We start from the raw sequence: 15,446 nt of genomic DNA on the forward strand, positions 1-15,446 counted from the left end.
GAGCTGATGTCGGGGCAGAGAAGGAGAGCCTGAGATGGGTAGTAACGGCAAGATGGTCACTATACAGAGTAGGCTCGGTGCAGACGGTAGGATGAAAGGAGGTATGACCGTTCAATAGTAAGCCAACATCAAGGAAACTATGGGGGAGGTGAGTAGGATCGTCAGGACAAAGAAAGCGAACATCATCATCCCCATTAAGAAACTGTGAGAGATGTGATCCGTTAAGGGTACATGGCGTGGGATGATCCGGAGTAAGAGTGGGATGGCGGGCATTAAAGTCGCCAAGAACAATAATGGGAATCCCATCATGGAGGTCGTGAAGAACCTGGGGGTCCAGAGAATCACTCTTGAAATGAACATTGACTACACGAAGGGTCCGGTCACCAAGAGTAAGGGAGACAGAAAGTAATTCAGACGGGGGCCCATGTGAGTCAGGTGAAGGGCCACGAACAGATGGAATGGTGTTACGCACAAGGGTGAGGAGGCCACGAGCCTGCCCACGGTACCGAGGCAGGGTGTCAACAGTATAGCCAGAGAGGCGGAGTGGAGTAACATCGTCTGTGATGGTTTCCTGAAGTAGAGCAACATCTACTTGATGGGAGAGCACAAACTGGGCGACGTCTGTCCGGCGAGGTCTAAGTCCCTGGATGTTCCATTGTAAGAAGAGGAGGAAACGACCTCCGGTGTGAGATGAGTCGGAGAGGCTAGACAGGGCTCCAGAGGAGGTACCAAATTCTGTTGAGAAAAATGGAGAGGGAGGAGTGGGAGAGCGAGGGATGGATCTTCCATCTCGGGAGATGGAAGGAGGCGGGTCATCAGGGCTTGCAAAGTGCGCCCCTGTTGGGTCAGGGTGTCCAGAATGAGTTGTTGTTGCCTCTGCAATGTCGCAATTGTTTTCACAAACAAGTCGAGTTGGGCAGAGAGAAGGTTGATTTGCTTGGAGTGGCGATCCAAACGGAGAGTGATTGTTTCCATAGAACCAACTTGGTGTACCTGTACAGGAGCTGGAGGTGGCGGCGAGGATTGCCGAGGGCCCGACTAGGCATGTGGTGGTGGTAGCGACGGAGAGGGACGGTGAGGGTTCAGTTGAGTAAGAGGTGGTGGTGCTGGTGAGAGACAGCGGGGGTCCGGGTGGGCAGGAGATGGTGGTGACTGTGTGGCAGGGCCGGCAACGACCTTGTTCCAAGAACGGTAGGGAGAGGGTAGGGAGGGGAGAATGGATGGGTGGTAGGGGTGAAAGGGGGGGGATGGTAGAGGAGAGGAGATCAATGGGAAATCCTTGGTGGCTGGAAGAGGCGGTGGTGGATAGGAGTGAGGTTTGGTTGACAGGGGCTTCGTCAGAGACGAGGGCGGTGGTACAAGGTAAGTTTCCCCGGGCGAGTGCCAGGACGCTGTGGGCAATTGGCATTCCAGGCGTGGTGACTGCCATGGCAATTGACACACCGTGGAATAACTGGGATTTTGTTCTGAATTTTCGATTTGCATTCCACTGTTTCGTGAGGACCTGCAGCGAAACCGCAGGCGACCATCCTCGTGCACTCCCAGGTGCGGTGTTTCCACGATTGGCAACGACCACAGATTTTCGGGGTTCCGATAAATCGGTCGAGAGGACAGTTGTGAATTGGTCCTACATTCACCTTCGGAGGGAGGGGGCCCACCCACCAGCCGATGAGTTCGTTGGATGGACGTTTGGAGACCGGGTTGATGCGGCATTCCATGTCCAGTAGTTGTGGGAGAAGAGGGCGAAGATCGTCGATAGGGATCTCCCAGGGTACGTGGCGAACCATTACCTTGGTACGACGAGTTTCTGGGGTGATGATGGTGAACTTCAGCATCACCTCCCCCTGGGGAGCAGGAAAGCCCACCTGAGTGAGCAGGCGTACCGTCTCGTCCATTTGTGTGGTGACTATCACGGCTGTGGGACCTCGGCGGAGGCGAAGTGTTGAGTCCTGAAGTGGAGAGCAGTGACGGAAGAACCAGGTCGTCCGTGTGCTCAGAGGCAAGTCCCGAGGAAAGGCGAGACGACGAAGGCGTGACGGGGCAGGGAGACAAAGGGAATCCCCTATGTCCATCGTCGGCGGAGGGTCGGTCATTGAGCCACATGTAAGCTCACTTGGCGACCCCGATGACAGGAGGAGTCCACCCTCTACAGCCCCAGAGGGGGTGCAAGGGGGAGCCGTGGCCCCTGCTGGAGACCCTGACTTCTGAGGTTTCTGCTTCTTCTTTGACGTGTCTTCAAGAAGAAAGTCGTCAGCATCACTGTCACCTACTGCCGCCGTTTCCAACGAACGGGAGCGTTTAACGGCGGGCATAGGGCACGTTGGCAACACTGCAGTCAGGTGGAGTGGTAATGACGTCACTGCTACGTCACACTATCACATTGCGCATGCGCAAACTTGAAAACTTTGCTCAGAGGGATCGGGTGGTAGGACCAGATGTTTTATCCCAAAAAATGACAAAGTCCAAAGGTAAAAAAAAAATATATGCCACTGTGCTGATAACTGGGTCTTACTATAGTTGTCTGCACAGGCTGGGATTGGTAGACTCGCTGAATTCGTCGGAAATACGAATTTTAAGGAGCAGTCTCATACAGCCTTTGTTGACACTACACATGCATGCGCGTTCCTCTTCATTGTAGAAGTGCTGAACAGTGCTGAACAGACCGTATTAGACCAGAGTCTATGACTGCGTGTAGGGCTGTTGTTTGTTCAGTGAGGGCACACAAAGTTGACTACTACAGAAGTCAAGTAGCCTCTTAATGGTGTTTCTGTTGAATTTCAACCGAGTTACGCCATAAACCTCACTCTTTCATCTTTGTGTCCTGTACGGGTGAGCAACATTCTGAGCTTTATCAAGGACTCGATAAAGACATTTTGTCGTCTTGATCCTGTAAATGCATCTAAGGTACCACTCGCTTATGAACATGCTGCAGACTTTATTTGTAGAATCATAAATAAATGTTTTGCAGAGGGCAATTTTGTGCGATCTGAGAAGCTTGCTTTATTGCTTCCATTTTTATAGAAACCTGGTCTTGATACTGAAAATATGTCAAATTATCGTCCGATCTCCAATTCTTTTTCCTATAGGTAGAATCATTCAACTGAAACTGTCTTATGTAAAATTCATAACGATTTGGTAATAAACATTTGCACAGGAAAATTCTCTCTTTGATCTTGCTGGATCTCTCTGCAGTTTTATACACGGTGGAACATCATCTGTTGCTTTGGGATCTTTGGTCTTTTGGTTTCCGTGAGAATGCACTCTCACTACTTGAGTCTTGTTTGTCAGATAGTTTGTCAAATAGTTTGTGTGATAGTTGGCGGAACCATTTCAGACCAGGTCCCTTTGCAGTTTGGAGTTCCACAGGGATCAGTTTTGGGATCACTTCTGTTTTCAGTCTATACCAATAGTTTCGCATCACTGCTGGATGTTCATGGTGTTGCCTACCATTTATATGCTGATGATACACAGCTTCATGTGAAAATAATTTATGTAGTGGCTATTGAGGAGATATGAAATCCCTGATGTCTGATATTAAGAATTGGATGGCACAGTCCTGTCGATTCTATTCGTAATCTTGGAGTGTACTTTGACTCAAAACTGAATTTTAAAGAACACATAATTCAGTAGTTAAAAGTTGCAACTTTCATATTCAAAATTTGCATGCTGTTAAACAGTTTATGGATAGACAGTATCTTGCGACACGATTACATTCACTTATTTTTTCTCGGGTTGACTATTGTAACTCTCAACGGGTCTACCTACCTAATTATCTACTGAAGCAAGTTCGAACAGTGTTGAACAGGGTTGCCAATCTTATTTTTGCTCTCCCACCGAGGACTCCCATTACCCCATTCTTGATTGAATTACATTACTTTAAGACACTACGGTTTGGTGAGCCTAAGTATTTGGCCAACTTACTAATTCCACTAAATACACATTCTGAAATGATTTTGCGTAGTAGTGATGATCCTTCATGCCTTGAGGAACCTAGAGCAGTACGGAACGTTCTTTCGCCGCTCAATACTTCTCCTTTTCAGCGTTTATCAAGCAGCTGACTTCTGTGGAGGCCTTTAAGAAACAACTTCAGACTTTTTTTAAAAGTTTATGATCCTGAGCAGGGTATGGTGATGGAGAATTACACTATTAAAACTTAAAGGTATATGAATGATAGAAGTAGAACTGTCACCTTTTGTGATCTTTTATTGTAGTACAGTATTTCTTTTTATTCTCATGTCTTTGACTGTGTAATGTTCCGAGCACCAGTGAATTCTTTAGAAGAACTTGCGCTTTTGAGAAACAAAAGACCAGCTATTGTTGTTGTTGTTGTCATTATTATTATTATTATTATTACACTGGTCTACAAATTTTGATAATTTTTTTGCTTCAGAAATAAAATGGTTTTCCCTTTATGGATTTTGGGGTGCTGAAAACGAATATAACCATAAAAACAATTGATTGGCTTCAGTTTCCAAGAAAATTTAATTTTCACATTTTGTATATATGTTGGGCTCAGAAAACGAAAGGCGACCACAACGCGTTGTGGTTGTTTGGAAAATAACCTGAAGCTAGATTTTGCTATAGGTTAGGTTAGGTTAGGTTTGGTAAGGTTAGTTTGGATTGGGTTAGGTCAGGGTAAAATCCAAACGCAAAATTTCGTTTTCAGGTTATTTTGAAAGCAACCACAACGAGTTGTGGCCGGTTTTCGGCTTCTGAGCCCAACATATATGTATACAGTATATTAGAAATATATAAATATATCTTGATTAAATCCGATTTTTTTCTTCTTGTCTCTTGTATTCAAGTTCTGGGGCACCTCTTGTTACTGTCCAGCAGTAGTCTGCCTACACTAACATTTTCAGCAAGGAGATTCCACTGCTGCATTCTGGAACCCAACAATTCTGCTTTGCTCTTTGTCAATTCCAGATCTCTGACAAGGTCGTTTAGTTTATTCTGGGTTATCTTGTGCGGGTCAGAAGATGTCAAGTTATGAACGAAATCAAGGTCTTGCGAAGTTGAAGGCTCACAGGTTTCGCAGGTTCCGCCATCCTCTTCGTCCTCTGACTCCAGGGAGAATGAGTCTGGAGGCTCAGGAATGGGTAGTCCTTCGCCGTGAGGTACCGGGCGTATAGCAGATGGTATATTCGGATATTGTAAAGTCCACTTTTTCTTCTTGCAAATCCTTTCCTAACTGGGGTCACCATGCCATAGTAACAATTGCTTACGTGATTTGTTGGCTCCCTCAACACCATTGGCACTGCAAAAGGCATAGCTTTCCTTTTCCGATTCAACCACTGGCGAAGGCTCGTTGCACCCGAGTTCTGATTGAATCATCCACATCCTGTCCTCACGGTTGCCAGAAAAGCAAACAGTGCTAAAATCAATTTAAGTTGCACAATTGGTCCATTCAGTACAAGCCTGTCACCCCCCTCAAAACAAAAATTATTCGCCTCCACCCTTCCTTCTCTAGTCAAGGATACTGGCTACTGGCCTGATCCCATATCTTCATAAATAGAGTCAATTGACAATTTTAAGCAACTTTTTGTACTCAGAGCTCCCAAATTAGTAAAGATTGACTACTCTCATTTCCGAAGCATTTTGCATGTAGACCAGTTTATTATTATTATTATTATTATTATTATTATTATTATTATTATTATTATCACTGGCATCTCCATTTGAAAACATTTTAACAAATTATATCTTTCAGTTCAAGTGTGGCAGAGGTTCATCGCCACACCTTAACATTTAAGTGTTGTGACTCGTTCCTAAAATTTTACTTACTCGCATATACCGAGTATTTGATTTGTTCGTATAAAACTGTAATATTATCTTACCTCTAATAACTATACATTCATGTTGTATTGGATGACCAATAATTTGGTACTTTGCATTCCATCGCTGAAAAGCAGAACTTGGTTGGGGTGAGTAAAACTTTCTGAAGAGGAGGGTTTGATTTGATGAAAACGTACAACCTGCCAGCCTAGCAAGTACAATAAGATTTCTGCTGGGACCAACCTGTTGCCAAATAATGAAGTGTGAGTGGCAGTCGCTCCCCTGCATTCATTGCCCCCCTCCTCATTCTGGTGTCGGATTTTTCTGTGATTGGCGTCAGTAGTCGTAGTGATTTATTGTACTGCACCTTATCCATCCTGATCAAATTTCTCAGAGTTTTACGATCCTCTAAACTCAAATTTTTCAGTAATCTGTGGTGAACACTCTTTCTCATGAAGTGCCAACAATGAGCACACCTAGGCACGTTTTATGGAACGTTTGGCTGTTCTACGTTGCATGGTTGCACTACAGACATGATAAAGCGAAGAATAGCGGCTGTTTGTTGGTTTATTGACATGTTAATTTTGTTATTATTATCCTCTCTGTATCTCTGTTTTTATGGCTAAATAAACTGTTTCATTTCAATTCAATTCAATTCAAAGTGAAACGAATTACGCACTGGTTCTTTTGTGACAGGGCGCGTTCAGAAAATTGACAATCCTTAGAAAATTGATAAAGGAAATTAACGCAAACAGTGCTAGTGTGATGCCACCTTTAAAGGGAGGTGGCTAAATGAATGCCGTTGTGTTGTCTATTAAAAATCTAAAATTTGTATGGCTACTTTTTCCGCTGTGTCGTCTGTTATTATTCTTTTCTGCTTTGTCGCCTGTCATTTTTTCTGCTTTGTAATGAAGTCTTGAAATGTCTGCTTTGTATTGTATTATGCTTTTTGTTAATGGGCGCTTGTTGCCATTTGTCGTAAGTTCTCGTTTGAGTAATGAAATTTCTTGGTAATATTTTCATTTATTGCCTAAAACTTTATGATTACAGATTATATCTATCAATTATATATATATATATATATATATATATATATATATATATATATATATATATATATATATATATATATATATATATATATAATGTTACAGTCAATTAGTGTAACCAGTCACTTTTATACTGTGTTACAGTCAATCACTCTAACCACTTTCTTTAAAGTTTGTCTACAATTTGTTTCTTGTTTGTAGGGCCACACCAAAATATCCAGTCAGATGGCCGTGAAAGTGAGATGTAGTCTTATCAAAGGTTAACTCTCTCTGGATGATTCCTCAGTTGCATGTGAGAGAGCTTTATGTGGATATAACGAAAGTGTTTCTGCAACTAATTTTTCTTCCGGCAGCAAAGTCGCGCCCTGAGAGAGACGGTGACGTCACAGTCAGATATAACCGTGCTGCGTGATGGTGAACGTAAGTGAAACAACTCCTACTGTTGACATTGAATATTTACTGCAACTATTACGGTACTAATAATACTCTAGTATTATAGTATAAGTAGTACCAATAATAGTGGTATAATAATAACAGTAATTATATAATATAACAAAAGTATATTTGTAATAAAATAATGATAGTAATATAAAATAACAATAGTATAAACAGTAGTAATGATAGGAAAGTATAATATAACAATGGTATAAATAGTAATAAGAAAAATGCAATACTGCATAATAATAATATATTTAGTAATATTAACAGTGTAACAAATTAATAGTTCAGTATAGATAATAATAATAATAATAATAATAATAATAATAATAATAATAATAATAATAATAATAATCCTGGTGACCTGTCTCTAAGCCTAACACAAGCTCTTTAAGTTTATACTTGAGGGAATATAAACATTAAAGGCTAAGCAACCACTGTTTACTTACACCACCACAAACTACGAGTGGAAAATTACCTGTTATGATCTGTTAAGTGGTTCATGTTGACACTCAGGTATGAGAGGCTTATGTCACTACCTAATAAGTAAGAGTACACACACACACTAAATCTTCTTCAGTCAAGATTTACAAGGGAATGGAGGTACTGTAGCCGGTATGTGTTGTGTCCAGTTCACCTTTTACTTTTACTTTTATCCTCTTCACCACTGATCGGCTCGTTAGCGGCTTGGACGATCGGTCACGTCTCTGTTACGCACTGTTGGCAAGTACTGGGCATGCACCGGCTCCTGAATGTACCTGAACCTGCTCCAGTGTTGGTCAAGTCTGGTCTTGAACGAGCTCACTCACACTCGGTGCCGCCACAACACTTTCTGGTAGATTGTTCCAAGAGTTCACAACTCTCACTCCGAAAAAGTTTGCCCTCACAGTTTTCTGGACCTGCGGGTTCTCCAATCTTGAGCTGTGACCCCTAGTGGAGCGAGCGTCCGCCAGCTCCAAGAAAGTACACTCGATTGATTAGTGCCATTTGAGATGCTTATACACCTCAATTAGGTCGCCCTTGCCTGTCTGTAGTATAAGCTAGGCAAGTTCAGGCGCTCCAATCTCTCAGGGTAGTTGAGGTGCTGAAGTCTAAGCACCAGTTTGGTGGCCCTCCTATAAACATTTTCAACCAACTAACAGTTCCTAGCATATCTCGGGGACCAGATCGGGTGACAGTACTCTAGATGGGGAAGCACTTCACTCTTGAAGATCGCTACTAGGGACGGACCGTCTAGATATCTAAACGATTTTCTTATAAGACCCAATAATTTATTTGCCTGATTTACCTTCTTCTCGTAATGGCACGAAAACTTCAGCTCATAGTCAACATACACACCTCGGTCCTTCTCACATTCAGTCTCAAATAGTGCAGTTTCTTCATCACGTTGGGACATATGATACGCCTCCTTACTGTTGGTACACTCAAGGTGCATCATCTTACACTTCGTGACATTGAATCTCAGCAGCCATTTCTTCAACCATTCTTGGAGCTCGCAGAGATCCTTCTGCAGCTCTTCACAGCCCGCATGGTTCCTGATTTCCCGAAATAACTTAGCGTCATCGCCAAACATTTGTATGGAGGAGTGTACAACGTCAGGCATGGTATTTATGAAACAAACAAACAACAGCGGGCCCAATACACTGCCCTGTGGTACCCCGCTTGTGACAGGTACAGATGATGATTTAGTGCTATTAATCACCACACACTGCTTGCGGTCATGTAGAAAGTCTTCTATCCACGCTGGTCAGAATCTGCGTAACTACGATCTTCAAGCCTCAGGTCTGATACTCCTACTTGCGTTTTTAATTTCAACTTAGCATAACGGTAAAACGCCTTTGGGTTCGACTTGACCTCGCTTGCAACCAGCCTCTGGAACTCCTTTTCAGCCCTTCTACACTCTACTTTTACTTGGTTTCTGGCTCTTGCATACATCCTCCTGTCCTGCTCATCGTTTGACCCAACCCACATCTTGAATTTCTGGTTTTTCTTCTTAACTTTGTCGACCGCCTCATGGTTCATGTGTAGGGATCCCCTCGTATTCCTATAGGCCCTGGGTCTGGGGTATATATTTATCGATCAAATGGGTCACTTTACTTAGTTTTGATATTCAGCGTAGTGTCTGCGTTATTGTGCCTTAATGAGTCAGGCCAGTTGATACCCCTCGTCTCTTCCTCATCCCGTTGTAATTTCCCTTGTAATATTTGCACCTTGGCCTGGCCTTTTCTTGAACTATGTAACAGTTAAATCTGAATGACAACACTATATGGTGACTAGTGCCAACTGGGGCAAGGTGTTCCAGTTTGGCCACCATATCCTCCTCGTTTACGATGATGAGGTCTAGTGGCTTGAGTGTTTGCTCCCCTCTGTAATGTGTTGGGTCTCTAACATGTTGGAACAGAAAATTATCTCTCAGAGTTTTCACAAAAATAGTAGCAGGGTTATTCAAGTCATTTGGGATCAGTCATCTCGCTGTATACCATTACAGTCTTCGGACACGCTCTCTCATCCATCACCGCCTAAGAGCATCTCTATGGTTGGAGCAATTGCACGTGTCATGTAGATATAATCCATAGATATATCCCCCCCCCCAAAAAAAAAAGATTTTTTTTTATTGCTTCAAATTTGATGTTGTATGTATCTATGTTGTCCTTTTATATATATATATATATATATATATATATATATATATATATATATATATATATATATATATATATATATATATATACATATATATATATATACACATATATACATATATATATATATACACATATATATATATATATATATATATATACATATATATATACATATATATATATATATATATATATATATATATATATATATATATATATATATATATATATATATTACCTTGTTTTTACCTTTAATGTATACTATATATTGTAGATTCATATATGGAGTTATGAATATCTTCCCATTATATATTCGCCGCTGTGTCACTTTATATATCAATCTGCACATTAATCAATGCTCCTCTTGTTATCTCTATATTTCCTCACATGCATAATTCTATCAAAAACATTTTAAAAGTTTACATCAAAAACAATAACATCTTCCAATCAAATATATATAAAATTTGCTATTATCATGATTCGAAAAAAAGAAAATTGACATAATGCAGAATGGAGAATATCAAGATACATTGATACGTTAGGAACGGCACCCACACACACCCACACACTGTCGACATAAACTCTACCTCATGGTTACAAGTTAGTGGTGGTGGCGAGGGAGGTGTAATGTAAAGATGAAGTCCATTGTTTTAATTACAAAATATTTTCGGGTCTTCTTTATTTAAGTATGTGATCTACCTTTGGTTTATTGTGCTTCATCTGGTTCATTGTACTTCCTCTGGTTTATTGTTCTTCCTTTGGTTTATTGTCCTTCTTCTGGTTTATTGTCCTTCCTCTGGTTTATTGTCCTTCCTTTGGTTTATTGTCCTTCCTCTGGTTTATTGTCCTACCTTTGGTTTATTGTCCTTCCTCTGGTTTATTGTCCTTCTTCTGGTTTATTGTCCTTCCTCTGGTTTATTGTGCTTCCTCTGGTTTATTGTCCTTCATCTGGTTTATTGTGCTTCCTCTGGTTTTTGTGCTTCCTCTGGTTTTTGTGCTTCCTCTGGTTTATTGTGCTTCCTCCGGTTTATTGTCCTTCCTCTGGTTTGTTGTCCTTCCTCTGGTTTATTGTCCTTCTCTGGTTGGTTGCTTGATTACAGTATTCAAGTCCTTCCTCTAGTTTTGTTTTTGCTTCCTCTGGTTATTGTGCTTCCTCTGGTTTATTGTGCTTCCTCTGGTTTATTGTCCTTCCTCTGGTTTGTTGTCCTTCACTGGTTTATTGTCCTTCCTCTGGTTGGTTGCTTGAATTACAGTATTCAAGTCCTTCCTCTGGTTTTGTTTTGCTTCCTCTGGTTTATTGTGCTTCCTCTGGTTTATTGTCCTTCCTCTGGTTTATTGTGCTTCCTCTGGTTTATTGTCCTTCCTCTGGTTGGTTGCTTGAATTACAGTATTCAAGTCCTTCCTCCCCACGCCGCCACCAGGTGCCGCACAGAGTGTCCCCGGCAGCTCTGCTGGTACCCGAGTATATGAGTTTCAATGGGGCAGTGCTCGGCGGTTCCTCCGTTTGTTTGTTTGTTTGTTTGGATGCTTGTTAACCGGGCGAGGCCTCATGAACTTTTTGAGTAGAGAAGCTTACCCCTTAGAGGGGGGAGGGGGGTTCTCAGCTGAATGAAATCGTCTGGTGTGAGCCAGAATAAAATACTCAAGTGCGCTGTTGCTTTCTACAAAGGCTGAATCGAGATAAGCTCTAAATTTGGACCGAATAGTGACTATGTGCTATGGTACAAATTATCTGAGTTCTTTCATTAGTTCTTTATCTCCCCTTTTAGTACTTCAGTCTTCTTGCTTCATTATCCTCATAGTTTTTTTCGGTTTTGTTTCCCCAGACCTCTAATTTATGTTTGCAAATGAAGTGTTCTTCCTTATTTCTCTTTTTCCGTTTTCTCTCCCTTTTCCATGGCGAATATCGAAGTATCTTTGTTTTTTCTCTCCACCAAACCAGCCATCAGCTGATAGTACCTGTTGCGATACACACCGAGTTTACTGCTTGGCCTACCATGACAGTCATGCGTGAAATGGTCGTCGGAACCAGGGTTGCCAGATGGCCGTTTCCACGGCCAAATTTCTCTAATTAGGCCGTAAAAACTTCGCCTGGCCGTGAAAAAATGGATGGACACGGCCAAACTATTTGGCCGTATTTTGGCCGAATTTCGTAAAACACGTATTAATTCCTCATCTAGTGGATTTTGAAGAAAAAGTGCAGATTTTTAAATTTCACAATGAAGATGCTGGCTCAGTGAAATCACCTTGTCATGACCTCACCTCTTCACATGTTTACGTGACCTACTGAGCTGACTGATCTTTCTAGTTACTACCTTAGAACATACATAAGAAAGTGGGATACTGCAGGAGGCCGACTGGCCCATACAGGGCAGATCCCTTTCACACCCATCCCAGCACTTCCATGTGCCTATCCAACTTCGTCTTGAAGCTCCCTAGCGTCCCCGATCCTACTATAGCACTCGGTAGCCTATTCCACATATCCACAACTCTATTACCAAACCAGTGCTTGCCTATATCCTTTCTGAATCGGAATTTATCTAATTTAAAGCCATTTGTTCTAGTTATTTCGTTATTACTGAGCTTCAGAACATCTTCCATTTTACCCTTGTTAATCCCACTTACCCACTGTACACCTCTATCATATCTCCCTAACTCTACGCCTCTCTAATGAATGTAAGCCTGCTTTTCAGTCTTTCTTCATATGGAAGGTTTCTAATATTATGGATCATTTTGTCATTCTTCTTTGTACTCTCTCCAAAGAATCTATGTCCATTCTATAATAAGGACACCAGAATTGAACCGCATAATCCATGTGTGGCCTCACTAATGCTAGGTAAAGTTTCAAGATAACGTCAGCAGTTCTGTTACTCACAGACCTAGATATGAACCCAAGAATCCTGTTTGCCTTGTTGCGAACGCTAATACATTGTTTTCTAGGTTTCAAGTCGTTGCTAACAAATACACCCAGATCTTTTTTCACAAACTGAGTTTTCTATTTCCGTGTTACCTAGTTTATACTTAACGTTTGTATTCGTCTTCCCATCTGTAGTACCTTGCATTTATCAGTATTAAAATTCATTTGCCAGTCTACTGACCACTCATGTAAGGTATCTAGATCTCTTTGAAGGTGTTCAAAGTCACTGTCTGAATTTATAACTCTCCCCATTTTGGTATCATCTGCAAATTTACTAATCCTACTAGTTATGCCTAAATCAAGATCATTAATGAATATAACAAACAGCAGAGGGCCTAATACAGATCCCTGGGGAACTCCGCTGACCGCACCCAGTCTGACTTTAATCCATTTATGCTGACTCTTTGTTTCCTACCAGTTAACCATGACCTAATCCATTTTAATACTGATCCACCTATTCCATGTGCTTCTACCTTCCTTATCAATCTCTCATGAGGACTCCTTCTGAGAAAAAGCTAAGCAAATTTGTGAGACAAGAAAGTCCCTGGGTGAACCCGTGCTGAGAAGAATGAATTAAGTTGAATGTTTCAAGGTGGCTTCTGATTTTTGTAGCAATAATTGACTCTAGCAACTTGCCTATGATTGACGTGAGACTAATGGGACGGTAATTTGATGCAATTAATTTATCACCCTTTTTGAAAATCGGAACTACATTTGCAAGTTTCCAAGCTTCTGGCACTAGGCCCGATTCTAATGACTTATTAAATAAAACTGCTAATGGATTACTCAACTCATCTCTACATTCTTTAATATTCTAGCATATACCCTGTCTTGGACCAGGCGATTTTGTGAGGCTTCAGTTTGTTAATTACTTTAAGCACATCGTTACTAGTAATATTGATATTCATCAACATATTTTCTATACTGTCATATACCTTATGAACTTCTGGAAACTGTGCTAGGTTTCTATTTGTGAATACGGAGCTTAAAATGACTATTTAACGATTTTACACATTTCTAACTCATCAGTCATTCTGGTCGTAGTTTTAAGGGACCTATTGTATCTCTAACCTTTGATTTATGCTGAGTTGATAAAAAGCTTTGGGGGTTATTTTTCGATTCGTTTGCTACCTTGATTTCATAATTTCTCTTTGCTTTCCTAATTTCTGTTTTTACCTGTCTTGTTAGGTTCTGATAGTAACCAAGTAAGTGATTTTCGCCTTTCTTAACTTTTCTATATACTCCTTTCTTTTTCCCTAGAAGATCTAAGAGTCTATTATTCATCCATTTTGGTTGGTTCCGTATCGATCTGAATTTTCTTTTAGGGATGTGTTTATTTGTTAGTTCTCATATTTGAGTTGTTCAGGCTGAACGTGTCCAGCATATGGGTTAAGCTTCAGAGCTTACAAAGCCATCTGAGTTACTTTCTGAAATTCCGAGTGCTAGTTTTCAAAATGTCCACTAGTAAATGGAAAGGGTCCTACGACAGTGGTAGAAAATATAACAAACCAGGGGACGATGACGAACTAGACGTTTTTGCTTACGCCAACTAGTGTTATCAAGTTCTCCACCATTATCATGCTCCACTGTGGTGCTTGGGGCAGAAAGAGGAGCTGGTGTCTGCTTAGAGAAGCAGTGCTGCTCTAGGGTGTCTAACCTGCGGTGTAGAGACAGTAGCTGTAGAGCCGATGAGAGCTGCTTCTGTGTGGATAAGCCAGTCTTCCATATTGCTTGAAGACTGGGAGAGTGATCAGTTTCTCCTCCATCCTGTGTGAGTGCGAATCTCCGGGGGTCACCATGCTCGCCGGCGGGAGCAAGGGCCGTCAGGCAGGAGCGGAGGAGATGGTGTTACTTGAAGACTGGCTGTAGGTAGAAAGAGAGCTAGGTCACCACGAGGTCAGGTCTTATATAGCGGAGGTAGGCGTGGCTTAATAGTTGACCTCCGTCATGTAAGGCGGCGCTGGTTGACCTAGACCACGAGGCATACACTGGGGAATTCGCGGGGTCGGCTACTCAGCGACAAACAGCGTTTGTAGGGGAGGAATCCACTACACCACCACCATTTCAGATTAAAGTAAATCTTCACTGTAGATTATAGATATTATGTTTATGTAATTATTGGGCTCTCAATTCTAAGTGAAAATTTGGTTTTATTACGAAATTTTAAGTGGATATTGTAGGGGATACTTTTATTTTGTGTGGATTGCAAAAATAGCCTTGTGCTTCCCATCCAAAAAGTTTTGTCCGAATTTTGGCCGAGAGATGGCGTGAAGTTGGCCGTGAAGCTTGTCGTACATCTGGCAACCCTGGTCGGAACCACACTTACGACACACGAAATTCTGTCCACTATAGTGTAGGTAAACGTGAGATTAAAGCCACACACCATCAGCTATGAAGGAATCTTGTGTTTCACTTCCATCTTGACTGCCCTGACCCTGTCTGTATATCCTCAGCTTGTCCCTTCGTGTACACAATTCTCGTGATTGCTAAAACTTTTCCGTATCTCCAGAGTGCACTCGTGATTACCTCGTCACCCCACCCCATTAATGCTTACTCGCTGTTTCTTGTCCTGTAACCACGCCCTAATCCATTTTAGGATATCTCCTCCAATTCCATGTGCAT

At 41.6% G+C, this 15,446-nt stretch overlaps 1 protein-coding gene across 6 annotated transcripts in view; it reads left to right on the forward strand.

The window, feature by feature from the left end:
- LOC121869952 (polyamine-transporting ATPase 13A2-like) overlaps window positions 1-15,446 on the forward strand; it is a 193,532-nt gene that overhangs the window by 91,984 nt on the left and 86,102 nt on the right. For 5 of the 6 annotated variants that reach the window (XM_042371553.1, XM_042371556.1, XM_042371557.1 and 2 more), the window contains exon 7: window positions 7,178-7,244. In XM_042371553.1, coding sequence (XP_042227487.1) covers window positions 7,178-7,244 — 67 coding nt within the window. Of the gene's footprint in view, window positions 1-5,684; window positions 6,039-7,177; window positions 7,245-15,446 lie in introns of those variants that run through there. The other variant, XM_042371558.1, reaches the window with a different exon arrangement.

This window comes from Homarus americanus, unplaced genomic scaffold (genome assembly GCF_018991925.1).
Source record: "Homarus americanus isolate GMGI-L3 unplaced genomic scaffold, GMGI_Hamer_2.0 scaffold14467, whole genome shotgun sequence".
In the NCBI taxonomy this organism is placed as follows: Eukaryota; Metazoa; Arthropoda; class Malacostraca; order Decapoda; family Nephropidae; genus Homarus; species Homarus americanus.